The sequence below is a fragment of the Filicampus tigris genome, chromosome 18, assembly GCF_054856515.1.
Source record: "Filicampus tigris isolate MCC_2025a chromosome 18, RoL_Ftig_1.0, whole genome shotgun sequence".
Taxonomy (NCBI): domain Eukaryota; kingdom Metazoa; phylum Chordata; class Actinopteri; order Syngnathiformes; family Syngnathidae; genus Filicampus; species Filicampus tigris.
This window is the reverse complement of record NC_141234.1, coordinates 12198420-12226264: the sequence shown is the minus strand read 5'-3', so window position 1 is coordinate 12226264 and position 27845 is coordinate 12198420. Positions and strand designations below refer to the sequence as shown.

The following is a 27845-nucleotide window of genomic DNA, read 5'->3' as shown; positions in this document are numbered from 1 at the left end:
GAAAAAATTAATCAGGCGTAAATTTACCTTGTAGTACACGAGGGTCCCTAACCCAAGAGTGCCACAAGTTCATCTGCTTCACATTGACGTTTACATATTCAGAGCTGCTTTCAAGACGGAATGCCGAGCTCGCTATCGCTGGAGCGGCTCCCAACCAACGACTGACAGTTTGACACCGGCTCACCTTCACTTTGGGTGTCTCCCAGATGACCAGCCCATAATAGTCTCTCTCCAGCAGATTGAGGTGATCGCATACTTTTGTGAACAGCTCCTGGCCTTTGGCATGTTTCTGACACAAGTCCAAAAAGAAAAAGACGCTATTTCATTTAGCGCTCACCTGATAATGTAACAGACGGGAAAAAGTGATTTCATTGCAGTGTGGAACATGGCCGAGCGGATGGTGAGAACAGCGCAGAGGGCTCAGGGGAACAGTGTCCTTGCCCAAAGGACCGCTAACAGCTTTTAGTCGGACTGAAGCAGGTGCTCGGCAAATGAGAGATGTTGCCTTCTAAAAATAGCACACATCACAACGGAGACTTGTAGTTTTGCCTTTCTAAGAACTCCTTTGTTATGATTTATTATTTTCCAGTGTTGACGTTTCATCGAGTCAACCTTCTCGCTCCCGGAAGATGAATCAGTCTATTCTGTGTGATAACAGTCACATAATCCAAATGAAAGACTTCCATTTAGGCCCTTTTATTTATTTATTTATTTATTTTTCACTGGGGTGCTGTAAGGGTCTTCATGGATGACTCACCCGCCGGCAGGAAGTCACCGCTTAGAAGTTAACGTGATACGATTGTGATTGTTAATGGTTGGACCGGCCGCCATGTCGCAGAAGTGGCCCGTTAAACAATACTTGAATTCTTAACGATTGTGATTGAAGGCCTTTGGAGTGTTTGAGGTGATATTGTGACTTCACTTCAATATATTTAACGGTACTTTAGCACGCAGCGCTTGACATTGCGGAAGCAGAACTAGACTGGCTGGGGTCCGTGCATGACATTGGTGCACGTAAAGTGCGCTTTATACAGGTAAACTGCAAGATCTCCCATTGCGGATGATAGTCGGAAAACACAGTTCAGAAACATTGGAAGTCCACTGCAGAGGGTAATTTAAGGTTTAAAGGAAAATTCGGAACACTATGATGCAGAAAATAGGTGGCGGCATATCTGCTTGTTAGAAACACTTCTGAGTGCCGTACGATTTTCAACGTAGGTTATAATGATTAGTTATAATAGCAGAAAAAAAAAGTCATTTTGAATTTGCATTCCCTTTTTTTTCCCAGGTGATTACGACAAAAATATTGTATTGTTTCTTACATCCAATTCACACTCATACAGAGTGTCATCCAGCAGGGTGACTTTAATCTGCATGGTTTTGGGGCGACGTGGAGCTTTGGGAGTTTTGGACTCCTCCTCTATGGCCTTCTCTTCTTTCTCTCCGTTACTGCTACCTTCAGAACCACCCTCCTTTCCTTCCTCCCTCTCCTTCTCCTCCTCCTCTTCCTTCTTGTTATCCTCCTCCTTCTCCAGTGTAGCCACCTCTGCTTTCTCCTTGTTGAGCTCTTTGTCTTTTCCACCCTCCTCCTTCTCCTCCTCGTCTTCTTTCTTCTCTACCTGGGCAGCCTGAGGAGGATAACTTGATTTAAAATTACCAGACTAAAATTACGGCTGCAAAATTATAGGGGAAAAAAATATATACATATATCACGATTATTTTGATTGGTATTGAAATCATGATGACTTTAAACAAAACATTTGCTGACTTCAAAACTTAGTATGTATTTAACTATTAAAAGTACAAAATGACCTTGCAAATATATGGAATTCAAGCCCTTTGCATTTTCATTCTGCTGCATCGTTGCACACAATCAAACTGCGAATAAGCATCTTCCTCATCATATCTATTTACCGTTATGTTTTTTATTTTCAAATCGAGATCATATTTCGGGTATCATATTGCGTGCCGGGCGGCACGGTGGTCGACTGGTTAGCACATCCGCCTCACAGTTCAGAGGTCGTGGGTTCGATCCCGGCTCCGGCCTCCCTGTGTGGAGTTTGCATGTTCTCCCCGTGCCTGCGTGGGTTTTCTCCGGGTCCTCCGGTTTCCTCCCACATTCCAAAAACATGCATGGTAAGTTGATTGGACTGTCTAAATTGCCCCTAAGGTGTGATTGTGAGTGCGGATGTTTGTCTCTGTGTGCCCTGCGATTGTCTGGCAACCAGTTCGGGGTGTCCCCCGCCTACTGCCCAAAGACAGCTGGGATAGGCTCCAGCACGCCCCGCGACCCTTGTGAGGATAAGCGGTATAGATAATGGATGGATGGATATTGCGTGCCATATCATGTGGAAATGTGTGTTGGTAGGACATTAAAAATTGCTTGAATCCTTGAAAACTCAAGTTCCAAGAACAAGCAGAAAATAAATTAAAGTAAAATAAAAATATTCTAAAATAATAGCAATAAAAACAATACAAAGAAATATTGGATGTTCCTGCTGTGCATGTTCTGGCCTCTTAGGGGCAGTGTGATGCTGCGCATGCATTGAGTACACACATAAGAGTAGAAGAAGAAAGCGGTCATTGGGCGTTATTGATATTTTAATTTAACATTTTCACAGATTAGGAAGTAGGAAGTGCATTTTAGTATGAAGTAGTTATTACCTGTCTGTATGGTTTCCTACAATGTTTGTGTGTGAATATTCATTTTTTTGAAGGAATATCACTCCCGGAAGTTGATGCTAATTTGTCATTAGCACGTCAATGGGATTTTACATTGACTTTAGCATTAGCACTGGTGATGTTTCTCAAATGAAGCGTGTCTTGTGTTCAATCTTTCAATTTTTTTGTTGTGTGTTATTTTTATAGCAAATTCATTGTCATTAAACATAAAGCACGCAATAACATAAAGCAGGTAGGGCAGAATAACACAGTGCACGTCGCACGCTCGTGACACAAGTAACACGGTGCATTCAAGGGTGTTTTCACAGCATGGGAAATGCCAAACAAAGTCAATGGGTACCAGGCTTGAAGTAAAGGCTACTACACCTATATGTCACCGTGTGCGTGTGTCCTGACCTGGGCCTCGGCGCTGCTGACTGAGTGCTGGTCGGGGGCCACCTCTCCCTCAATCCTCAGCTCAGGTTCAGGGTCAGCAATGGGAGCTTTCGCTTCCTCTTCCTCCTTCTCCCCTCCCTCGCTCTCACACTGCGAGCGTCTCTTCAGCAAGGAGGAGAAGAGGCGGGAGAGGCCACGGCCGGCAGAGTTGCGGTTGCGAGGCCGCAGGTGTTCCTCTTCGGGAGAGGGCGGCTTTGCATCCTGGCCAGCCTCCTCCTGCTGCCTTGGCTTCTTCTGGTGACTTTCTGCTTCGTCTGTTGTCATGGTGACCACTGTGACAGCATCAAGGTTCACAAAAGAGAGGTAGAGAGAATAACAACCATGAGCACCTAGTCTTAGTATTAGAGAGGAGAAACGAATAAAATGTAAATAACTAGCAATTGTCATTTGAATGGCTGTAGAGATAAACCATATAGAAACCATAACTATGGGTTCTATTGTCTTTTTTTAACAGTAATAAGAAGATTATATTTTATCCGTAGCAGAATCAGCAGGAGAGTGACCATCTAAGCAACACATTACGATGAATGAGCAAGCACCTTGCTACAGCTAATAATATGGGGTGAAGAGACAATTAACTTTTAAAGTAGAAATTACAAACAGCCAATTGAGTGAGAGGTTGTAATCAAGTTTCTTTGTTTTTTCAATTCAATTCAGTTCAATTCAAACTTTATTATCAGACTGCGGTCCATAAAACAACACACAGGAGTTTACATAAAAGACAATAATAAGCATAAAAAATAGATAAATAAATACATGATTTAGCCCACAGTAAATGTTGCTGTTGTTGTTATTTTATTGGTTCAAATGTTTTTTTTTAATTGATCGTCACTTGAGAAGGTTCTATTTTGTCTCTCATAAGCACAATGCTTATGCACTTGGTCAGTGCTGCTGATGGTTGCGGGCCGAGCCAGTGCCAGTTCCCCGCAAATAGTCGGTGTCGACTGTAAAGTAAATGAGTTATTTAAATAAATTGGATAGATTGGGCCTTCTTCTGATCAGATCAGTGATTGGTTATTGTAAGAATAATAATGTATATCATGATTCATGTGTTACATTTTCCATGATTAGGCTTGTTAGCTTTATTAGCTTGTGGGTTTAGCTTTAGCTTGTTCCATATCCAGGCCCAACTTGCTTGGTGTGCTTTTCTTCCACACATGTATGATAATGGCTCACACACACATGGACAAAACAAGTTCAAAGTGTTCCAGCTGCTTTCGCTACCCTTTCGCTTAGAGCTGGAACACCTTTGTAATCAGGAACTCCTAAGTACTTGTTAAAAACTCACTGATCGGCTTAAAAATCCTGACTGTTTGAAGCCTTGAATCAAACCTAACAACATGAAGACACCCTTAGCTGGTGCTAAAGAAAGAATTTAACTCATTCACTGCCAGATATTTTCAGAGCCTCTTTTACCCAAACGTTTGAAAAAAAAAAAAAAGTGGAAAAAAAATACATAAATATACGCTTTTGGGATTGAATGGCCGGACTGTGAAAAGACAAGTAAATTCGTCAATGGCAGTGAATGAGTTAACTGCTTTGGCTTGAGCACAATAATGCAGCAAATAACGGAGGATCATTTCAGACATTTAGTGAATTCAAGAGTGTGAATATTCAGTGTATTTGTAGTTTTTACAGTCTTTGCCTGTACAGGTCACAAAGTTCTTTAATGCATTGTATTTTGTACAATTCCGTATATAAATTATGTTTTTTGTTTTTTATAGTTAAACATGCATAGCAGCAACAGATAAATCGCCACTGTACTTGGGCATTTTGGTCACACGCTGTGGGCTTCACTCGTGTTTGTGTTGGCACATCTGCCAGTCGTTGAAAGACGACTGTGCAACGTGCGTTTGGTGCCAATGAGGGGCACTGACCTTCAAAGACCCCTGTGATTGTGATGAAACGTGATAAAACAGAAGGTCGCTACCATGAGCATTAGTTTTGCTCCTCATCTCCCATCAGATTAACAGCAGTAGACTGGGCTTCAGGCCAGACTCGCCGTACGACAGCTGCGTTCTCAAATTTACATTTTACCACCCAGCCAGTTCTTTGCAGCCGATTTTTGCTGGAGTGACAACAATCTGGTCTATAAGAAAAACAGGATTTAAAAAAAAAAGAAAAAAAAAAGCAAGGACTAGAATTGCACCCCGGTCCCTAAGTTTGAACTATTTAAAGTGGGGAGGAGAAACATCTGCTTTCTTTGCTTGATCAACAGCTGCGGTTTCTGCAATCATCAACGTGGACTCTGACAAGAGCGAGGCAGTAATCAGATGAATGCCATGAAATAAAATGTTGTCATTAAACCCTAACACATACCAACATAACTCATGGATGATAATATGCTACAAAAGATAACGGGACTCTAGCATTGTTTTATATTGGTTGAGTGTGAAGAAAGTCAATATTTGAACCAAGACAAAAGGTGAGAAAATATTGAGAAGAACAGACTACAAAACACCTCAGTTAAAAAAATAAGTGGTCCATTCAGCCACTTAATATATATAAAATAAAGCCGACATGACCACATTTGAGTTTTAAAATGGACAGTTGGGCCGGGTCAATTTTAATATTCTGTGGCAACAAATCTGTGACCAAAAAAAAAAAAAAAAAACTCACATAAATGAATGGTATTAATTAATAAAGGCCGTCTAACACATTTTTTGAATTATCCTATAAATTATTCCATTCATTACTTGGTTAATTTTGTTTCCGTTTTGAGGCAGAATTTTCAACCTATTTTTGTGGTTTTAGCAGAGTTAGCAGATTTTTTTTCCATTCCCTCATAATAACAAACAACATATGATTAACTCATTCTCTGCCAGACATTTTCAGACCCTCTTTTACCCTAACGTTTGAAAAAAATTCGAAAAAACTGTACGTTTCGGGGGTTGAATGGCTGGACTGTGAAAAGACAAGTAAATTCGTCAATGGCAGTTAATGAGTTAAGCATAATTGGAGCAAATGTGTTATTTCAGAAGTGTGTATCAAACTGGTAGCCCTTCACACTAATCAGCAGCCCCAAACTTGCTCCCAGCTTTAAAAAGGTTGGTGACATCTGAGCTACAGTGAGTATGTATGTTATTTATTGAATTGTAGCATCTTTTTAATCAAACAACAAAACGGTTAATATTAGTGTAATCAAATCAAAATAGGCACAAGTTCCACCTAATACAATTACCCGATTTGCGGAATTAAGTCCCACAACATGATGTTCTGCTCACAAGTAAACCAAGCATTAAACAGAATGGTTCCTAAGGAAGGGGAACCAGCGAAAGGGAGTGCTACGAAGCGCTTGACATAGATCAGCATAAAGATCTGTGCCGTGCTGCTTCTTACGTTGTGTAACCAGACTGTGAATCACGCATTTTTAGCATCCGTGAAACAGCGCATCCCATCATAATTTTGATCCGAACTCTGATCGGATTAAAGGCATTTTGTCCATGTAAACGCAGCCAGAGCAGAAAAGCGTCACATTCCTCAATTAAGTTGATCATTTCAAACAATGTGATGACCGTTGCCGGGTCATCTCAAAAGGTTAACGCCGCCAACCTGTGAAGCCGCCGTTCGCCTGCAGTGCTGAGTTTTTCAACACAAGTGCTGACAGAGCACAGACAAAAGTGAGAGTGTGGGCTCCAAAGCGCCAGGTGGAAGGGAGGGTAACTAAACGGTGTTTTGCAGAACAAAAAACAACATGGCTGAGTGTTCAGTCAGCATGTGCTGGAACTCAGCAGCATGTGGCTGCTGAAGCTGACTGCGTGCACTTTTTAGTCCGGGGGCAATAATGCAGATTTTTGTCTGCCAAATCCATTTTCAAACGTGGCTTGCAATATTTGGATGTGGTAGGAGGACTTTTTCTATTTGAAAGTCAGGAAAGACAATCACAAATTGAGTAGTATGTTATGCAATGACCTTTTGTTAGTTAAATGAGATTTCTCAAATCCGAAAGTAATTCTCCATATACTAAAATGAATAGCCTATAAACTACAAAATTGATAGACAGACATTGATACAGTTTACAGTTTTATCCACACTCGGTGGCTAAATTGTGCCTCTCTTTTTGAGGCAGGTGCCAAGTGCACATATGGACACCCGTATGCTTGAACATGGTGTTCATTGTTGACAATCCGCGACAAGCATAGAGTCCGGTCACAGGACACCACTCAGTTTATGATCGGGGGGGGGGGCGTTCCTCACAATCATGCCCTTCTAGGTCTCACCGTCATTGCCCAAATGAGCATTGAAGTCCCCCAGCAGAACAATGGAGTCGCGAGGGGGAGCGCTCGCCAGCACCCCCTCCGAGGACTACAAAAAGGGTGGGTGCTCTGAGCTTTTGTAGCGCTAGCAGAGCACGTCCCTTGAGCCAGATTCTGGAGCAGGGGATCCGACAGCCAAGGTCCCTTTCATGACCATGGGAAGTCATGAAAATCAGGTTTTGCAAATTACCGAAGGGAAAACCTGAAAAGGGCTTTGAAATACTTGACGGCAGGTGTCGAATTCTCAATGAGACTTACAGAAATCATTCAAATATGAGTTTACCAGCTGCAGATGTCAGGCTACTGAGCTGGTTTGAAGTCAAGGCCTTGATCCGGTCAGCTGCTTTAAAGGGGAAGTCAAAATTCTTGCTGCGCCTTCGCTAGTCTAAACTCGGCATTCTGATTAATATTGCGTTTGTGGAATATGAGTCAAAGCAGCAAAATCCAACCATTTTCATCCATCTCTGGGGGCGGCCATTTTGTCACTTGTCGACTGAAAATCACATCACACCTGCTCAGGGCTCAGCTAACGACCCATCACCTGTGACCTGTTTTCTGAAGCTGAAACACGATTGGTCGTTATCTGAGCCCTGAGCAACTGTGATGTCATTTTCAGTTGACAGAGAGTGACAAAATGGCCGCCCCCTGGGATGGACAAAAAAGGGTGGATTTTACTGCTTAACTCATATTCCACAAACGCAATATTAATCAGAATGCCATGTTATTACTAGTGGGCCTCCATAGAGCATGTTCATGTAAAGAAAATTTTGGGGTTGACTTCCAGTTTAAGAACAAACACTGAAACCATTCATAAACTGCTATGTATTCAAAGTGCATCAGATACACATCACTAAATGTTATAAAATTGTTTTGGGACAATTTCAAAAATCAAAATACAGCAAGATTAGTTTGATGTTGGTTTCAAAGTTTCAACTTCAAAATGTGTCTTGAGCTCCAAGAATTATTAGAAATGCATTTGTGAACATTAAGTATATGCAAGTATAGCAGCGTTGATGCCCGCATGCTATCTTGAGTCAGAGTGCTGAAAGTGAGCTTAAAAACAGAAAGCGGCTTTAAAATTAATCGGGCCCTGTGTGGGATTAAAGGACACTGCGCGCTGATGTGGAGTGCAGCCGTCCTCCCCGCCATCGGAACCACCCACACACACACACACACGCGCACGCGCACGCGCACACGCACGCGCACGCGCACGCGCACGCACACACGCGCTGTGTTGAAAATTCAGAAACTAGCCTGACCCACATGAAATCAAATGCAGGAAACATTTGTTGACAAAACATAAGAAAAAGCGCAATATTCAAATAATTGAGAAAAACAAAGAAGGCCTTTCAATTTGGGCTTTTCACGATCATAATCGAAAAAAAATTGCGTACGCAAATTCCTGCGCTGTGAATTCCTTGTTAATACTTCGCTTTCTGGTTCTTTTAAGTTATATTCAACGATGTTTGGTGGTTAAATGAATACCAAGTTCTGAACCATGATTTCAATATCAAATTATTTGTTTATTACTTTTTCCGTAATTGCCCAGACCTAAGTGGAAAAAAAAAAAGAAATGAATACTGCTTACAACTATGTTGCTATACAAAGATGTTCTATCATAACCATTGAAGGAATTTAAATTCAAAAGAGGCAATAGATTAAAACATTAGATCTTCTGCTAAGGATGCATGAACACCACAAAGGTAGAAGACCCTATAAAAAGCACTCAGTTTAACTGTTCATTCTTTAAAACATCTTTGAATAGTCAGTCGAAATGTAAACATTTTAATTTCAAAAGTCAGTCGAGTTGCTTTCCATAGGGACCAACTATAGTGGAAGTTCTAAAGTCAAATGTTTGAGGGAATTTAATTTTGACCAGAATCTCAGCTAAAACCATACCTCTAAAGTTAAAAAAAATAAATAAAAAGACTTCAGAGTTCAAAATCCAAAGTCACCATATCTAGATCTCAGGATACAGTTGCTCGTAAAAAAAAAAAAAAAAATCCATTCAAGGACAGCACAAAGCTGCCGAACAGCAAACCAACATTAAAGCCCGTATCCCACTAAGCAGTGGTTTGAAGGTAGCAAATATTGATTTTTCTTCAGAGTTCATTCGTGCTCGCAAACGTTTGCAAAGACGTTTTTCTAGAAGGAATTTTGTTCGCTCGTCGTACAATTTATAGGCTATTGTACTTCGGCATTGCTTGTTGTACAACACTCAACAGGAGAGTGAAGAAGCTTTTTTGCTCTCACACTCTTGGGATTGACTTCTCTACAGACCACCAGGCGACGGAGCACATAGCCAGCGTGACAGATCACATGAGCGTCCCGTCACCCTGGCTACGTCTACGAACATCAGCTGATAAAATACGGTCGCAATGTATTTCACCTTGGCCAATTGACCCTTTTTTGCCGGTCCGGCCGCGACCCTCCACCCTTGACCTGAGTACCCCTCCGGCCGCGACCCCCACCCTTATTCATAAAAATTATCACCCCCCCACCCCGTTCCCCGTAGGGTCCGACCGGTCCGGCCCAGGGACGGACTACCCAGCTCTGATAATGAGCTAAGTAGCAAGTGGACTGTGTATCTTGTAAAAAATAATAAATAAAATAAAAATAGTTCTTGATAATCAAAATGCTGAGCACTGTTTACATGCACACAAATATTTTTTTTCCCCGAGCAGATAATTTCCTTTGATCAATTTTGGACAAAAACTTGTCAATGCAGACTACAAAGGCACTGGAGAAGTAAACACCGTCTTCACACTTTTTGTTCACCCCTGTCACATCAAATGGACCACTGTCCTCTTGTGTGAAATGAAACAAACATGAGGAAAGAGACAAATATAGACTCCCAACTAATTTTAGCTTAAAACAACCGCTTCAAAATCACTTGGCTAGCACACTGAGTTGGTACGAAGAAAATAATCTCATCTACAATAATGGTCTGTAATATTCGTTGACATGTCTGGCTATGGCGGCAGACCTCGTCAATTACGCAATTAGTAAATGGTTCTCTTAAAAGTTTCAAAATGTAATTATGCAAATACATAATTTACAGGAGCTAATTCCATAACATAACTTGGACTTGAGGTGAAAAATCGAGTCCCAATGCAGACAAAAAAGAAATTTGTGTATGTGCTTTCAAGTGGCGTGGCGCACCAGGGTTAGCGGCTAATGGATAGCAGCTAGCCGCTAAGTGAGTGCCCGATGTCGCTGGCAAGAGTCGTCTGACTACTTTTCAAAGGCAGTTTAATTGGTGAAAATTACTCTGCACACTTTGAAGCTGACAGACAGTTGCTGTTCCTACTAATCATTTTTTAACAAGCCGGGTTTACTCAAGTGCTTTTTTAGCCCACAAAATTGCTACTGTACGGTTGTGACGTCACTTCGCCCATACTTACTTATCTTTCTAGAGAAGAAAATAGTTTGCTCATATGCAGTTTAAATTTTAAAATGATGATTATATAAATATGAAAACCAATTGGTCGTTCATTGCGAAGTGAAATGTGTTATTTTCTCTTCTGTATTCATAATTGTTCTTTAAACAAGCAAAATACACTGATATTTTATTTTATCTGAATACTTGATTATTCGGTAGAATTTTCAGTAGGATATCTGAATACAAAATACTCAATAGCTGCAACCCTAAAGATAATCCTTACAAACATGTGAGGACCTGAGCATAGAGTTGAGGATCGGCAACCCTCAACTCTACAGCAGACATGCTAACTCAATATGCTGTTTCACAAAGACAAAATACTGTCATTAAAATCTGAAGTGCTCAGATAGATCACCTAAAAAAAAAAAATTTAAATCTTGGACTCTTGAGGTTGTTGTGGATTACAACGAATGAGTGGATTACACGACATCAACAACAGGGGTCACACATCAACAAGAAGAGACATTTATTGTATGATTAGTGGCTCACACTTCCCCAGTCTCTAATGTCACGCCTCTCACAGTCAACTCTCTCTCATCAACCCCTAAAGTGTCAGCCATAACTGCCTCACAACACTTTCTCCACACCTTCCCGTTGACAGCCCACACTCAAGTGATATTTCCACGACGCCTCAGGACTTGCATGCATTTCATGCACTGTGCCACCAGCCACCAGGGGGCAGGCGAGATGCTTTTCGTTTGCTGTCACATTTTTCATTTCTGGTCGTTTCCATGGACAACCGTGACAATGTCTGTGGATGTGTCATTGTACAGTCACTTTACTGGCAACAGCACAATCCACCGATGACACATCCTGGATCGTCATTACACAATGGCAACACTCATCCCACAAAATATGAATTTAGCGCTAGGCTAGGCGTCTATAACTGCGTTAGACTGGGTGGTGTATTTAATGTTATGGCTAGCCTGACGACATACAGGCTGTACTGTATATTTACCAAGAATGCATCGATAACATATTAAGATACCTCTTGAACCTTCTCACAACCTTAGTACGAACTGTGTATTTAAAAATTTGAGACGATAAAGGAAACTTTGTCCAATATGATCAATATGTTTCCAGCTGCTCAAATGACATGTTGCCTTAAGGTGCAAACATTAAATCCGTGGAGGAGTGATAAAGAAAGGTGGAACCCACAGACAAAAATAAAACAAATAATAGCTAAGACTATGAGTAAAAAACAACAGTCACGGGCGGCTATACTGCTCCAACCCGCCATTGAATACAAACGTTTTCATATAAGGGACAATACGCCCAAGACATTTCAAAAGCCTTCTAATTTTGGACATAGCGTAAAAATGTGAAATATACGATTTCCTTTTTAGGCGACCCAATAATTAATCACATCTGTTCATGTGCGCGCTGGTATAACAGCATCGCCTAGACGCGCTCCGGTCCAAGCGGGAGGACAAAACCCAAACAAAAAAAAACAACCCACATTTAACCTACACTGTTTTTAAAAATATATATTGTTTTTCATTTAAACAACAACGACATAAAAACAGCTCGTTTCAAAACGGAAACAATAAAAGGGGCGGTGGGTGCACCTGTCTGCAAATGGCGCTGAATGTAAAAAATATGTCAACAAATTCTCTGTGTCGCAGAGATGTTGGAAATCACTCACCCGCTCAGCTTTGACCATCCAGCAGGAAAAAACGTTAAAGTCGGTTCTTACAAGATATATATCCCTTTTATTTGTAGAATTACCCAAGTAGTGATAAGCGTTCATCAAGCAGCTTGCAATGTGTTTAGGCACCTACGTTGTCGCTAGATATGCCCTTTTCGTTGTCTTGCAGGCACTACAGACGGCTACAACGCCAACTTGCAGTAGCTGGGGCCACAATTTTTCATCAGTGCTTCTACGGGGGGCTCCATAGGACCACACACTTCCTTACCAGATATATGACAAAAATTCCACTTTAAATATGGACAAAATACATAAGTGTTGAATAAATTTAATTTTTCAATCCATGTGTAAAAGAGCCACTACATAATAACGCAAAAACAAAGGGTTTGCAACAAGCATTTTTGTTTCCCCCCAGATTTTGTCCTGCGTATAATTCTAAATCTACACCAAAAAAAAGGCCTACTCACGTTATAATATAGGGCAGTAGAAGACCTAGTGTAAATGCAGCCGTGTCTGACATCTAGTGGTGACTGGTGATATAATTTAAGCTTCAGTCAACCCTTGCATATTTGTAGTTCAGCACCCATGGATTTTTGAAAAACTATTTTCATATTTTGGATTTTCCCCTATTTTCGTGGAAAACGTACTGTATATCGCATGTTTATCAGTGTATTTTTTTTCTTAATCAAAGTGCAGCAGCAATGTATTTAAGAGAACAAAAAATGTGAGTGAGAGAGATTTGTTTGACTGAATGGCGAAAAATTCAAATGCATCGAGAAAGACCACCTTCATTATTTCTGGTGCATAACTACCCGAGAATAACTAGGATCCTGAACATTAAGTTACTGTTCTCGAAGCTCTTAGCCATCTGAATTTGAGGGATACTATACGAATACCTACACTAATCAATTTATAAACATGTATACAAACATTACAATCAGCACACTATAAATGTCAAAAAGCAACACAGTGGAAAAAAATAACATCGGTTCTTAAACTCAAATATCATCCACTGTATGTAGTAGCACTGTCAACCTGTTGTACACTTTGATCATCAAGCCTGTAAGACAAGACTCGGGGTTGGCAACTAGAATAAATCCTATGGCGAGGAGGATGAGGGGGGAGACTGCTATGAAATGAAGCAAGTGTATTTGTGGATCCAGCCAATCGGAGCAGCCTAGGGAGAAGCATGCACCAATCACCGTCCTTTGTATTGCTCTTCTTTTCCGAGCTTTACCATCAGTAACCAAGGATACTGATGATCTCCAAGTCATATAAAAATCAATACATCCATTTTCACTCAGTGATTGGAGCTGAATGAGGGAAGAGGGAGGAGGGCGGGGGCTAAAATCATTTAAATAATTTCATGAGGAAAAAGGCAGGTTTCTAATTTGATTCCGGGAGTCGATCTAGGGTATTTATTATTTAACAGTCTGTGTGAGGCTGAGAGGATCATCATCGCAACGATTGTGTTTGGACTGCAATGGTTATATAATGTCATATGGTAGCGCCGATTGCCTTGTGAGAGCATGTTAAACATCATCATATCGCCCCGTGTTGTACTTATGTGATGTAAATAAAGTCATATTCACACAGACTGGAAAACGATACAGCAATAGTTTATTAATATTATTATGATATTTAATATTTGCTGGGAGAGGTCCTTCAACATGATGGATTGCATGTGAATTTTCTCAGTTTGAAATCAAGGGATCAGTAAAAGTTTAATACATCACATTATTGCACCTCCATGTTCGCATGATAAATTGATATTATTCATCGTGAAGAATTATGTTGAAATCGGGGAAGTCATTTGTTGTAAACATTTAGAAACATGAATATATTCACACACAGACATTTTAATCGCTCTGCAATTTATTGTTAAGCGTACTTGTGTACCGTGAGAAGAATCCTTTAAATGTATTGATCTGTCCATCCATTTTATAGCTTATTCTCTTGAGGGTCCCAGGTTAATTGAAACTATCCTATAGTTGACCTTGGGCAAGATGAGGGATACAACCTGGATTGATCGCCAGCCAATCACAGGGCACATATAAACAAGCAAATATGTAAAAAAAAAAAAAATTGGTTTACTCTAATTATGTTTGGAATGTAGGAGAAAACACACACTAGCATGGGGAGAACTTAAAAACGCCACACAGGAAGGCCTGGTAAGCTATTTAAACCCAGAACCTCAAAATTATGCAGAGGTGCTAACCAATTGACCATTGTACTCCTTGTAAATGCCAACATTGCCATTATTATTACTAGCATTATTGTTACTATTGTATCAATGAAAACCATACAGCTTGTAATTCTGTCCAGAAATTTATTTTCACATTAAAAATAGCCTTATGGTTGAAGAGCATCTGTATACTGGAGTATAAACCATTACAAAACTGTAAAAAAATAAAAATAAAAAAATAAGCAAGCTCTTAAGTGAGGGCATCTTTGGCATAAACTGTACCTAATTAGTTAATGAAGTCATATTGCAGGGGATCGAGATCGTGCCTGTGTATAGCAACAATCTACATATAATTGATGGCCATTCTAATTGATTTGAAAAAAAAAATGATATACATATATATATATTTTTTTTTTTTTTATTCCCCAAATTGTTAAATAAATAGCACCAATACGCATTTCCCTAACCCTAACGGTTTCCCCTCAAAATAGAATTACTGTAAAAAAATAAAATAAAATAAAATCTGTGAATTAGGTGCCATATTGTGAGCATGCAGGGGTCCACTATAATTTCAAATTTCAAAATACAATACACTATGCAACAATCTAAATTCAGTACAGTTATTACTATCTAAACAGGTAAAACGATTCCCCGAAAGTCTGAGCTCAGCAGTTTCATCAAAACTAAAGACTAGCAAACAACAAATCAGCTGCAACACGACGCTCATTCAGCACAAAAGCAGCCAAATATTGCACCAGCGTACATGAAGTGGCCTTCTATACGTGCAGCGGTCTGCCTGTAATTGGCATATCTAAACCAGTTTGAATGCTTTTGTCTGGGGGGTGGTATTTTCAGAACGACGCTCCTTGCATCAGCAGACTGTACACTCTCGACACTCCACCCCCAATCACAGCACAAAAGACCCCCCTTTGCCCTCGCAGCGCCCCCTCCCCGTATTCACTATCACAGCAGCTTGCCCTCCTCCCAGTGTGAGGAGCAGGTGCTGAGCCAGACTGTCTGCCGAGGTGAAGTGACAGCACTGAGCGTCACAGCTCCCTCGGGGAGAAGCTCGGAGGATGCCAGCCTTCAACATTAACGCCCCGCCTTTCACTCAAGACCGTGTTCAGGAGAATGCTTCATATTTGGAGGGAAACATGAACAAAATACGCATGTGTGTATATTAGGGCTGAACAATTCATCGAATTCAAATCGACATCGCAATGTAGTGGAATGCAAAGTTCACATCGTAAAAACTACAATTTGGGGGGAACTGCTTAGTGTCAGTTGGTCAGATTTGTTTGCATTATTTTTGTAATCTGATTTATCTTCAAACCACACTTGTTTGGTAGAATGTTGCGATGACGTCGTGGTGGACGCTTAACCCATTAAGGACCAAAGCGCCTTTCTCAACAGTCGCCTTTGGAATTACCCTTGAAAACCTGAAGATTTCCCAGAAATTCAACACTTACAAAATAATTAATATCTCAGCCCCTGTAGCAGACAGAAACATAACTCCAAAAAAATTAAAGAGCTTAGACGTGGCTTTCACACAGGCAGATTTTTTTTATTAGGTACTGTTTCAATCGATGATGTAAAAATAACGCGTCAGTGCAAGAGAAGCACTATTTTAATTTGTAAAAAATCGAGTGGTCATTACCATCCTCTATTCTGTTACAAAGACGTCAATATCGTCATTGTCTACAAACCATATCATATCACGTTCGACTGGTTCCACTGGTCGTCTGTAGAGCACTGCCGTTACTTTACTCAGAGCTCCGGGCGATCGGCGGCGTCCGCCATTAGCCTACCTACAGCTCAAAAAAATTCCACGACATCCTTCGCGGTCTCGCACCACCCTCACGTGTATATTCTGATGCATTAAATAGGCTAAGTGACGGAGAATTGGATTTAAAAAAAATAAATTAAAAAAAGACACCGACGTATCCGCTCTCCCGGCTTTAAAGGTAGAATGACGCAACAGCGCTCCCGGCTCTAGTGGTAGAAACGCGGTTATGCGCTCCCGTCGTTAATGGGTTAAAAGACTGCAACTCAAAGTGTTTCGTAAATTAACAACTCCAATTGAAGTAGAGGATTAAACTGCTATTTATTTGATACATGGTTTATTTCCCTTTACTTTAGACCAAAACATTTGTATAATAAATGTGATTTTTTAAAATTGCAATACAGATTAAATTATTGCTTCTATTTGCTAAAAAAAACTATGAGGACTATTGAAAAAATATATATACACATGCATACACATTTTATACTTTACATATACACACAAATTGTACACAGCTATAATAGAGATAATACTGTGCATGACACAAAGTTACCAGCCTCCACCAAAATATGAGTTTAGCACATTATGTGAGTAAAACATGATTATAATTTTAACAGGAGTGATTAATATGTGGGTTAGTCAAAGAGCCCATAATGGTAATTGAAACATTTTGGATTATGTTGCGTAAACCACTCTGGTTAGCTAAGTCGTGACCTTTTCCCTTCCCTTCTCTCTCTCTCTTTTTTTTTTTTTTTAGGATAGTGATAACAAAACAATGGTTAAATATGTATTTCTGCTATTTAATATACTGTATGACAGCCGTTAGAGTTCACATGATTGGACATACTGTATATTTTTATATATATACATACATATTTTTCTTTATTTTTTTAAATTGCATTAAAAAAAAAGATCCCCCCCCATTATTTTTGTTGATGCATTTTAACTAATTGGTTCTAAAGTCATCCTGAAATTCCCCCCAAAAGCCAAATACCAAAGCAACTGTCTCTGTCACACTGACCAGCCTAAAATCGTAAACAGCGAAACCAATATGTCCATTCTAATTCTAGAACATTTAAATTGTCCACAACAGTATTACTAATACATGATTATGACATACATTTATGACTGTTTTTACATCAGGGATGTTTGAATGTATGGCCATTTGGCATATACATGAGAAACGGAATCACCCACAAAAATTGACAAAAAAAAATGAGTTGGGCTATTTCAACTTTCATTTTTTATGCAACCCGTAGCAATTATATTTGAGTCAAGAACCGCCTGAAGATGAGAATCCACTCTACATGTTGATTGTGGGTCAACATGATGTAATATGATGATGATAATCCATTCTAAATTAGACCACCTGTTCAGTTATTTTATCTATTGCTCTCTGCTGCGACCTGCTGGACACACTTGGTATAGCATGAAAAAATGAAAATCAACTGCATTGCAACACGGCCTGCTCAAATACTTCCAAAACTAACTTGTGGTATGGGAGTTGAATACAAAACCCAAAGTACAATATAAGCCATTTACTCAAATTACTATTAAAATCAACCAAATTAGCCAATTCCTTAAAAAAAATGTTCACTTGTACCACCTGGAAAATGTAGCTTAAATTAGCTTGTCTTGTGAGCAATATCGGCTTGAAGAGGGGAAATTAACCCAAACATTTTTTTTGTTTTTCAAGAATATGTTCCCAGCAGGCCCACTAGTTGAAACACAGCATTCTTATTAATATTGTGTTTGGGGAATATGAGATAAGCAGCAAAATCCACCTGTTTTAGCCATCTCTGGGGGCGGCCATTTTGTCACTTCTGTCGACTGAGAATGACATCACAACTAGTCAGGGCTCAGGTAACGACCAATCACGGCTCAGCTTCAGAAAACAGGTCAGCCGTGATTGGTCGTTACCTGAGCAGTTGTGATATCATTTTCAGTTGACAGAAATTACAAAATGGCCGCCCCCGGAGATGGCTAAAAACAGGTGGATTAACTCTAATTTCACAAACGCAATATTTATCAGAATGTCTTTTTTCAACTAGTGGGCTTGCATACAAAATATTCTTGAAAAAAATATGTTTGGGTTGACTTCTGCTCAACGTGAAAAAACGTGAAAAAAAACCATTTGGCTGCATCAATAAGCGTCGGCACTCACACAATGAGTTTGCATGATTTACATTATTTTGATCTGAAGCTCCTGGTTGAAAGAATAGGGAAATGCGTGCAACTCGATTATCGGAGGAACAATGCTCTTTTACTCACCATTTAACCAGAGGGAGGATTTCAAATGTCAGGGTTCCATAAAGCAGACCAGAAAAGAGGGGAAAAAAAGGAAGTTAGATTTCATTGGCAACTTATTTTCACTCATTGGCTCACTTCCAAAATATTAAGTTCATATTTACTTCTTGAGCAGGTTCAAAATATTTTGTGACTGCTAGTCATAATGTTGTGATTAATGATACAATCCAAAATACTAATTTCATGTTGATTTTTCTTTAATCAAATGCTCAAGTATGGTGTATTGTGAAAAACCATTAAACACCAAGAAGGGACAGAGTGGTCCAACGTGCTGCTGACAAAGCAGCAAGTGCTGATTCGGCCTTCAAGTTCTGTACAAGGAGTGACAGTGTCAATGCTGTCTCAGCCAGGTCACATCTTGAAGATGAAATCTTTTAAAATACATTTTAGAATGTGTGCTCCCTGCTCCAGATACCGTTTAATGTTGTTAGTAAACTGAAGACAGCTATAAGTTTCTTCACTACCAAACATACAGTGGAGTATACTGTACATTCAAAAAAAAAAAAAACACTACACACCCATGTTCAAATGCCCAGTTTTGTGATTTAAACTGTATTCCAAATTATGCAACTATTATTTTGCTCTGATTTCCCTTATTGATGTATCTGATACTCAGCATAATTTAAGCCAACAGAGTATGATTGTTTTTGAGCAAAGCTATGACAAGAGTACGCTTTAAAAAAAAAAAAAAAAAATCAAATGAAACTGTTCCAAATGATTCCACACATCACATAGGTTTCAAGACATTTTAAAGGTTGTAAACAACTAAAATAGAAACCTGACTTTGCAGCAATGTTGTATTTACTGAAATCAAAATCTATTTCTGTCAGAAATGAAACATTTTCATGGTGTTGGAGGACCCGAATGTAGTGAAGCAATGAGGCAGTGAGTGAGGGAATGTCAAAAATTTAAGACAAAAAAAGGCACTTTGGAATAATCAAGAATATTTATTACATTCAAAGTAACAAACCAAAATTGCAAATGAACTCACCACAATAGGAAACACGACGGCAACAGAAATGATCTGGCAAAGATAGCAAGAAACCAGAGAAGGAACGCAAGCAAACTGACGAGACAACGATGTACACCTGTGCAAGACACAAGCTGCTAAAGGGAGCTGATTGGTAGACACAAGGCAATGGGCTGATGCGAACAGGTGGAAACCTAACGAGCAAGATAGACACGAAAATGGACAACGTGACAAAACAAAGATTGAGGATTCTCCAAATTGTTATCAACCGGGTTGGCGACAAGACAATTTCATTGCCATACCAACACACATTTCCGCATGATATATGGAATAGTAAGTCCAAAGACTGGTGAAAATAAAACCAGAACAAAAAAATAAAATGAATACAATCAAGAGATAAGATGCACTGAAGCAAAGGTGTGGATGCTTGGTTTTACAATGTCATTTTGTACTTGACAAAAAGAATTGTGTACAAGAATAAATTCCTACTTCAACTATTCATCCAGCATTAAAAGTGAAGTCAACCCAACCATATTTTTTCAAGAATATGTTCGATGCTGGCCCACTAGTTGAAACACGGCATTCGGATTAATATTGCGTTTGTGGAAGTGTGAGTTAAGCAGCAAAATCCACCTCTTTTTAGCCATCTCAGGCGGCGGCCATTTTGTCACTTCTGTCGACTGAAAATGACATCACAGATGCTCAGGGCTGAGATAACGACCAATCATGGCTCAGCTTCAGTAAACAGGTGAGCTGTGTTTGGTCGTTACCTGAGCGCTGAGCAACTGTGATGTAATTTTCAGTGACAGAAGTGACAAAATGGCCGCCCCCTGAGATGGCTAAAAACGGGCGTATTAACTCTTATTCCACAAACGCAATATTCATCAGAATGTTGAATATGGTTGGGTTAACTCACTCTTTAAACAACGGTGTGCAGATTTTTTATATCCACTGTACTTGTGACATCTATGATGCTCTTTTGATTTTGATATTGAACTTACCTAACAATTACATTTTCAATGACCACATTTCTGATTTCTACTGATGGTACGCTACCTTCCTTTTAGACATGACTTTAACAGTAACGTGAAACTATGAAGTCGGGACAATTTTTTGCTCAAAAGTTAAGGGTACATTTTGAAAAAAAAAAAAAATCTACTGGATATATTTTATTGTCAATAGCAGTTAATCATGGAATCATATCTACAGGTATATCTATTTAGCTATTTTGCCGTTCAGAAATAAATATTATTGTTTTATGATGTCTGCAGTGCCTTGAAGTGCAGTACACTGACTGTTTGAAGAGACTGGCACTGATGCATTGTGGGAGTGGAGTGTTAAACGGATCAGGAAGTTCTGCAGGCAAAACTGTGTGGGCCACAACACCTTTCACACAACATGACTTTAGAAATGTATTAGCTATGGCGCAGCAGCATGCACACTCAGTGCTCAATGTATGATCCCAATAATGCAGAATTCAGAATCTTTGCAGTCTTTCAGGATCGGACAACAAAATGGAGAATAATGATTTTTTTTTTCTTAGTTGGCTTGAGCTACCCGAAATATATGATGATGATTATAATGGCACTAATATCAAAATTAAACATTAAGTAGCACCTGAATTATGAATTATATTTTAGGGATGTACTAGTGTTAAGTATCTCACTAATACTACAAAGATTTGACGAATAATAATAATAATTATTATTATTATTCGTCAAATCTTTGTAGAATTATATTATAGATGACAGAACAAACTGATAGATACTAGTTTATTTACCTGTGATATTGTTCTTCTCTTGCAGTTAGGCTGTTATTTCTCATCCACTCAGCAGGTTACATCCTCGTCCTGACCATCCTCGCCAGCTCATCCACGTCCACGTACAGTAATTACGCGTGGGAGTGGTCGCTCGGACGCCGCTGCGTCAAGCTAACATGAACACCGGAAACACCTTCAAAATACACACCAACTATCTCAAAACTTTATCTCCTGCAAAGGTATTAGCAGAATGCAGGACACAGTCCTGCTGGAGTGCACAGTCCATAGTTTGCAAATGCGTCAATGAGCTAAAGACAGAACAACCTGCATGGTGGATGAGCTCGCTGTGTGTCAGTCTGATGGAGCAGGCAGGGCAGATGAGGTGATCGCACTGCAGCATTGCTCGCAGAAAGCAGCAGCATCCGCCTTACATTCGCAACGGCATTTATGCAGCAAATACTCCTCATGGGCACACTGGTGGTTCGAGTTGGGATAGCAATACAGTACAGTTAAGCAGCGGTGGGAATAAGTAACGGAGTACAAATACTTCGTTACTGAAATAAAGTATTTTTTTTCTGTACTATTTCATCCCCTGTGGCGAAAGGGATTCCGAAATATTCCCTTAAAGTGTTTTTTTCCCCCTCCTTTTGTCCATCTTTTCTTGTAAGATTTAAATTTTGGTATGATTTTGCACAGTTAAAATAGGTGTGAGTAAAACTAATAAGTAAAATATAAATTAATACAAAATAAAAGCAATCAATCAAATGATAAAAAAAAGAACAATTGTTTTTCTTGTTTATATAATCACCTGCTTTTATTTATTAAAAGGGCAAGTCAAGCCCAACATTTTCTTTACAATATGTTATACGCACTAGTCTAACAACCAATCACGGCTTACCTGTTTTCTAAAGCTGAGCTATGATTGGTTGAGCCTTGAGCAACTATGATGTCATTTTCAGTCGACAGCAAGTGACAAAATGGACGCCCCCCGAGATGGCTGAAAACGGGTGGATTTTGCTACTTAACTCATATTCCACAAGTGAAATATTAATTAGAATGCCGTGTTCAAACAATTTCAGGTGCATAGAACATATTATTCTAAATTCACATTGTGTATAGCAGCAAACTATTTAGTTGTCCATAAACATTTCAATTTAAACTTAGCATTTCTGATTGTTTTTAGCAAAACTCATGTCATGTCATGTCATCTTCCAAACCGCTTATCCTATATAGGGTCGCGGGGAGTTGCTGGAGCCTATCCCAGCCGTCAATGGGCGAAGGCAGACTACACCCCGAACTGGTCGCCAGCCAGTCGCAGGGCACACATAGACACTGTCACTGAGCGGGAATCGATCCCACGCTGCCCGCACACAACTCAGGCGTGTGTACCACTACACTATCAGCGGACTAGCAAAACTCAATTGATTAAAAAAAATAAATAAATAAATAAAAAATAAATTTAAACTGTACTGTCAGGTAATCTTGAAGTTGACCCACAAGAACGAGACCAACATTCCGCATATCTATAAAAATATACTTTGTTTATTGGAAAAGAGACAAAAGTGCAACAGACAAGAACTCATTAGTATCTTAGTCAGGTGGTTACAGTGGAAAAACTAAAACAATACAATACAGTCAGCGTTAAACATAACTTATAGTACAAAACTGTACACAGTCTCAAAGTATTCACACGCGGTATTTGCTTGCTGCCAAATTTGTCTTATGTATTTTTTTTTTTTTTTAAATAACATGGAAATAATCGAGTTGTATCAGCAATCACTTAGTCGTGCTACAAGTGTGTCTTTAGGACTATTCAGGATGCAAAATACAAATACATGTTTCATGAAGGACTGAGTTAATGTTGTAGAGTCCTAACAATGTCTGAATCTAAGACTTCTTTTTTTTTTCTCATAATAAACTACACGTCGAGGGTTATCCTGTCATATGTAGATAACCTCAGTCTATCAGCATGTCCACGTTCTTGTGGCTTTTTGTCAATTACAAGTGCTAGTTGGGCGCATCAATACAAACTTGCACACCAACTTGTCTGCATGTGGCCATATTTGGAAATTACCTAAGCACGTTGACATCTTGAACAATAATACATGCGATGATGTCGGTGTTGTCACTCAGGTACACGGTATAAGTCCATCCATCCAAGTTCTTATTGCGTTCAAGGTTGCGGAGACTCTGGATTTACACTCACATTCATAATCGTCACTGGGGGGAACTGAAACCATGCGGACTGCACAAAGTCAGGACTTGGACTTGTCTGTACCTTTGACTTTGTTTCCGAGCAACAAAAGCCAAACAGTCCAAAAACGTCTTTTAAGGGCACCATTCAGACGATGAGCTAATTTGCTAATTTACAGATACAATGATGAGTTCTGTACCGCTTGGTTATACAAAAGAAAAACATCTCATTGCATTTTCAGACTGACCTGACATGGAGAAAAGACGTGAGGGTTGAAATTGAGGCGGGAAAGCTGCCAATGAATTGTTTTTAGCCTCGAACTCGACCCAACTCATCCAATCATACCTAAGCGCTTCATTTTTCCATGAGGGCACTATGATGAAGGCATGGTCAAATTGGAATTAATGGTGTTAAAATTCGGGAGGAACGAAGAGGTCAGTGCTAACCCCCGATTGATTAATTGATTGACTGAAGTGTGTCTCACCCATGTAGTCCAAACTACCAATTGTCTAAAAGAGATTACAATGAGGTTTTCCAATTGAATTGGGTCTCCTTGAACAATTTTAAAGGGAAAGTATAAATATGTCTATGCAGCCCCACTAGTCTAAACGTGATATTCTGATTAATATTGTGTTTGTGGAATATGAGTTAAAGCGGAAGTCAACCCAAACGTATTTTTTTCAATATGTTCCCAGCAGGCCCACTAGTTGAAACACGGCATTCTGATTAATTTTGCGTTTGTGGAATACAGGTTCAGCAGCAAAATGCACTCGTTTTTAGCCATCTCTGGGGGTGGCCATTTTGTCTACTGTCGACTGAAAATGACATCAGAACTGCTCACAACGACCAATCACGGCTCAGATTCAGAAAACAGTTCAGCCGTGATTGGTCGTTGTGAGCAGTTGTGATGTAATTTTCAGTCGACAGAAGACAAAATGGCCACCTCCGCAGATGGCTAAAAACGAGTGCATTTTGCTGCTTAATTTATATTCCACAAACGCAAAATTAATCAGAATGCCGTGTTTCAACAAGAGGGCCTGCTAGGAACATATTCTTGAAAAAAATATAAGTTTCCATCAACAACCAATCATGGCTCAGCTTCAGAAAACAGGTGAGCCGTGATTGGTTGTTACCTGAGCCCTGAGCAACTGTGATGTCATTTTCAGTCGATCGCAAGAGAGAAAATGGCTGCCGCTAAAATAGATAAAAAATGGGTCGATTTTGCTTCTTAGCTCATATTCCACAAACAAAATTGTAAACAAAATGGCCGTGTTTAGACTAGTGGGGGCGCATACAACATATATTTGAGGGTCGACTTTCACCAAGTATAACATCTCATAGCAAGATGTACCGTCCTCTAAACTAAACGACGACTTACGACGACACATATTCTATTCCTTTACGCCATCTTTAGGTTAAATTGTGTGTTTGTAGTGGTCAGATTGGGGGCAAAAGGTGGGCAGGATGCAGTCAATATCAAAAGCCTTCTCGATATCACATGTTGTGCTCGTAGTCGCCGATCATCCTCCGCGTGTTGGAAGCCAAGAAGATGTCATTGTCTCTTGGGCAGTCAAAGTGGCAGGAGCATGTCTTGATGAACATCATCTTTTTCCTGAACGAGTCTCCTTCCGGACAGCGGAACTCCACCTCGGCGGTGATGGTGGTGTGAGGTGTGCAGCATCGGTTGTCGGTACAAACGCCGCAGAACTTCGGTTTGTATAACCTGCTGCTGGTGCAGCCTGACAACTGGAACCGCATCCCTTGCTGGGCCTTTGGTGTCCGCACGCATTTTTTGCCACGCTGTGGTAGAGAATAACCTTATCAATACGTCATAATCATAAGGCGATATGAACCTTGGGTGTACGATACGATTCAAGGATGTAAACGATTTTGAGATGTAAGACTTGGATTGGTTCGATTCAGTGGCGTTACGATTTGAGTTGATGTGGTTCGGCGGTAGCTTTTGTCATGTTTATTAATGTGCAACACCATTTAAAAAAGTTAAAAAAAAAAAGAAAAAAAACAAACAAAGAAGCTCTCAAACCTTAATTTCCTTCTCCTGCTGGCTGTCGCAGGGTCGGATCATACAGACCCTTGTCTGTCTCTCCAGCTGACAGCGCTGGTTGTCGTTGGTGATGCGGGATGAGACGCCCATATCGCAGGTGGCTGAGCACTCGCTCCACTCCGTCGTCTGCACTATGCAGTTATCTCTGGGACTCTCTGGTTCCAAACCTTGAAGGGGCACTTCTCTGAAACCTGCGATGGGTTTTGACGAGGGCAGTGGGTGAATCTGAGAAGTTCCTGCAAGGGCCAAGGCGCACATTTGGATTTGGAAATATTCAGCCCATTTTACCCCTTATTTAATAAGTCGAATCTTAAAAGGAATATGTCCGCACATTGTACACTGACTTCAAAAATGATCACAAAGCAATGATTTATTAAAAAAAAAAAACAGGTATAGACATCTAGAGCTTGATTTACTTTACTGATACTGTGAGTGTCAATTGAACATTATCGGTCATTCGATTATTTTAATGAATGCTGTATAATGTGACAAAGTCAGTACTGACCGCCCATCACCGACTGATAGTGGTGGTCCTGCGGCGTCTGGTCGCACACCCACTCCTCACAACACTTTCCTGGGATTTGGATACGGCGAGGGTACGGACAGTCGGGGGACGGAAACCGGACGATACTGGGGCACGTCGGCACACATCCGATCTCGCCGTTCATACACACACATTGGTGTTTACAGCTCGGTTGGAAGGACTCTCCGCTGTGGTAGATGACGCCACCCAGGTCACATGGCTGACCCTCTTGAGCTATGGGAAAATATGCAGACAGAGATCTTAACCAACAGCCACTGATAAAACACATACTGTGAGGAAAGTAGTGGTTGAAAGTTATACCACCGAGTTTTATTATTACAGTACAGTATGTATTGTGTATATATATATATATATATATATATATATATATATATATATATATATATATATATATATATATACACACACACACACACACACACACACACACACGCACGCACACACACACATATATACACATATCATATATACATATTGTGGGGAGGTTGCCGATATATAAAAAGCTCACAATAATGTATAAAAGCTCACTATATTGTCCAAAAAGCTCATAAAAAAATAAATAAAACACTATTCTGTTTTTGTACATAATAACAGTATTCACGAAGAAATATGGTTGGCCAGTCATACGATCCTATTGGCGATTAGCATGGGTCTTAAACATAAGTGGCATCAAATTAAACTGCACTAATTAACCACCAGAGGGTGCTAGAACTACACAAATGGAAAACAACTTGGGCTTTCAAACAGATTTGCTGCTATTAATATCGGGGCATGACGACGATGATATATCGTGGCAATTTTAATATCGCAATATCATAATAGGCTACTGCCGATATTGTGAGATTCCTAATATACACATATATACATACACATAAACTCTACATATACGTATACATTGGGGGTGTAACGAAAAATGATTTGAATTGGAAAATTGTTTTTGCTTTAACAGAACCAACTCAATTAATTACCTCTTTAGATCGTTACAACAGGGCGGCATGGCTCATTATTAGAGTGAATGTCAGGCTTCGTAAAGCACTTTGGGCACTAGATGGTGTAGATAAAAGCGCCATGTAAGTGCACGCCATTTACTATTAATCTTGAATCATATCACCCACCCATTCATTAAGATATCGTATCGAATCATCTTTTATGCGAAATGCACACCAGTAAAAATCGGTTTGATGTTGCTGATGATTTGTTTATTCTTTGATCTCAATTAACTTGAATAGTTTGGGTTTTGGAGAGCTTTTACATGGTAGATATTAATAGACATGACAAAAGCCACAACCGTACCATATCGAACCGTAATCCCACTGAAAAGAACCGAATCTAATCATTCTAATTGAAATTAGACAGACAGAGGGAAGGAAAAAGAGAGACAGAAGTGGACACTTAGAATTTGTATGTCTACCTGCAGTTCACTCAATATATTTCAAAAGACCCCATATGGTATACCTATCAAACATGTACATTGTGACAGTTTACTGTGACCGTATGTAAATGATTTTGTGTGAGAGACTCATTGTTGCTTAAAAATACATTCGGATTTGCAGACTTTTTAAAGAGGAAGTTAAC

General features: G+C 39.7%; 2 protein-coding genes across 15 annotated transcripts in view; both read right to left on the bottom strand.

The window, feature by feature from the left end:
- epb41a (erythrocyte membrane protein band 4.1a) overlaps positions 1-21853 on the bottom strand; it is a 52105-nt gene extending 30252 nt beyond the window's left edge. For 10 of the 12 annotated variants that reach the window (XM_086014281.1, XM_086014269.1, XM_086014272.1 and 7 more), the window contains exons 1-4: positions 12461-12604; positions 3079-3389; positions 1323-1628; positions 185-289 (exon numbers count right to left, since the gene is read on the bottom strand). In XM_086014281.1, coding sequence (XP_085870407.1) covers positions 185-289; positions 1323-1628; positions 3079-3381 — 714 coding nt within the window. In that variant the 5' untranslated portion in view covers positions 3382-3389; positions 12461-12604. Of the gene's footprint in view, positions 1-184; positions 290-1322; positions 1629-3078; positions 3390-12460; positions 12605-21488 lie in introns of those variants that run through there. The other 2 variants (XM_086014271.1, XM_086014270.1) reach the window with 2 other exon arrangements.
- Positions 21854-24626: 2773 nt separating this feature from the next.
- The window catches only part of ccn2b (cellular communication network factor 2b), a 41570-nt gene continuing 38351 nt past the window's right edge, over positions 24627-27845 (bottom strand). For 2 of the 3 annotated variants that reach the window (XM_086014348.1, XM_086014347.1), the window contains 3 exons: positions 26232-26483; positions 25706-25962; positions 24627-25461 (listed from right to left, as the gene is read on the bottom strand). In XM_086014348.1, the coding sequence (XP_085870474.1) occupies positions 25156-25461; positions 25706-25962; positions 26232-26483 (815 nt within the window). In that variant the 3' untranslated portion in view covers positions 24627-25155. The remainder of the gene's footprint in view (positions 25462-25705; positions 25963-26231; positions 26484-27845) is intronic. The other variant, XM_086014349.1, reaches the window with a different exon arrangement.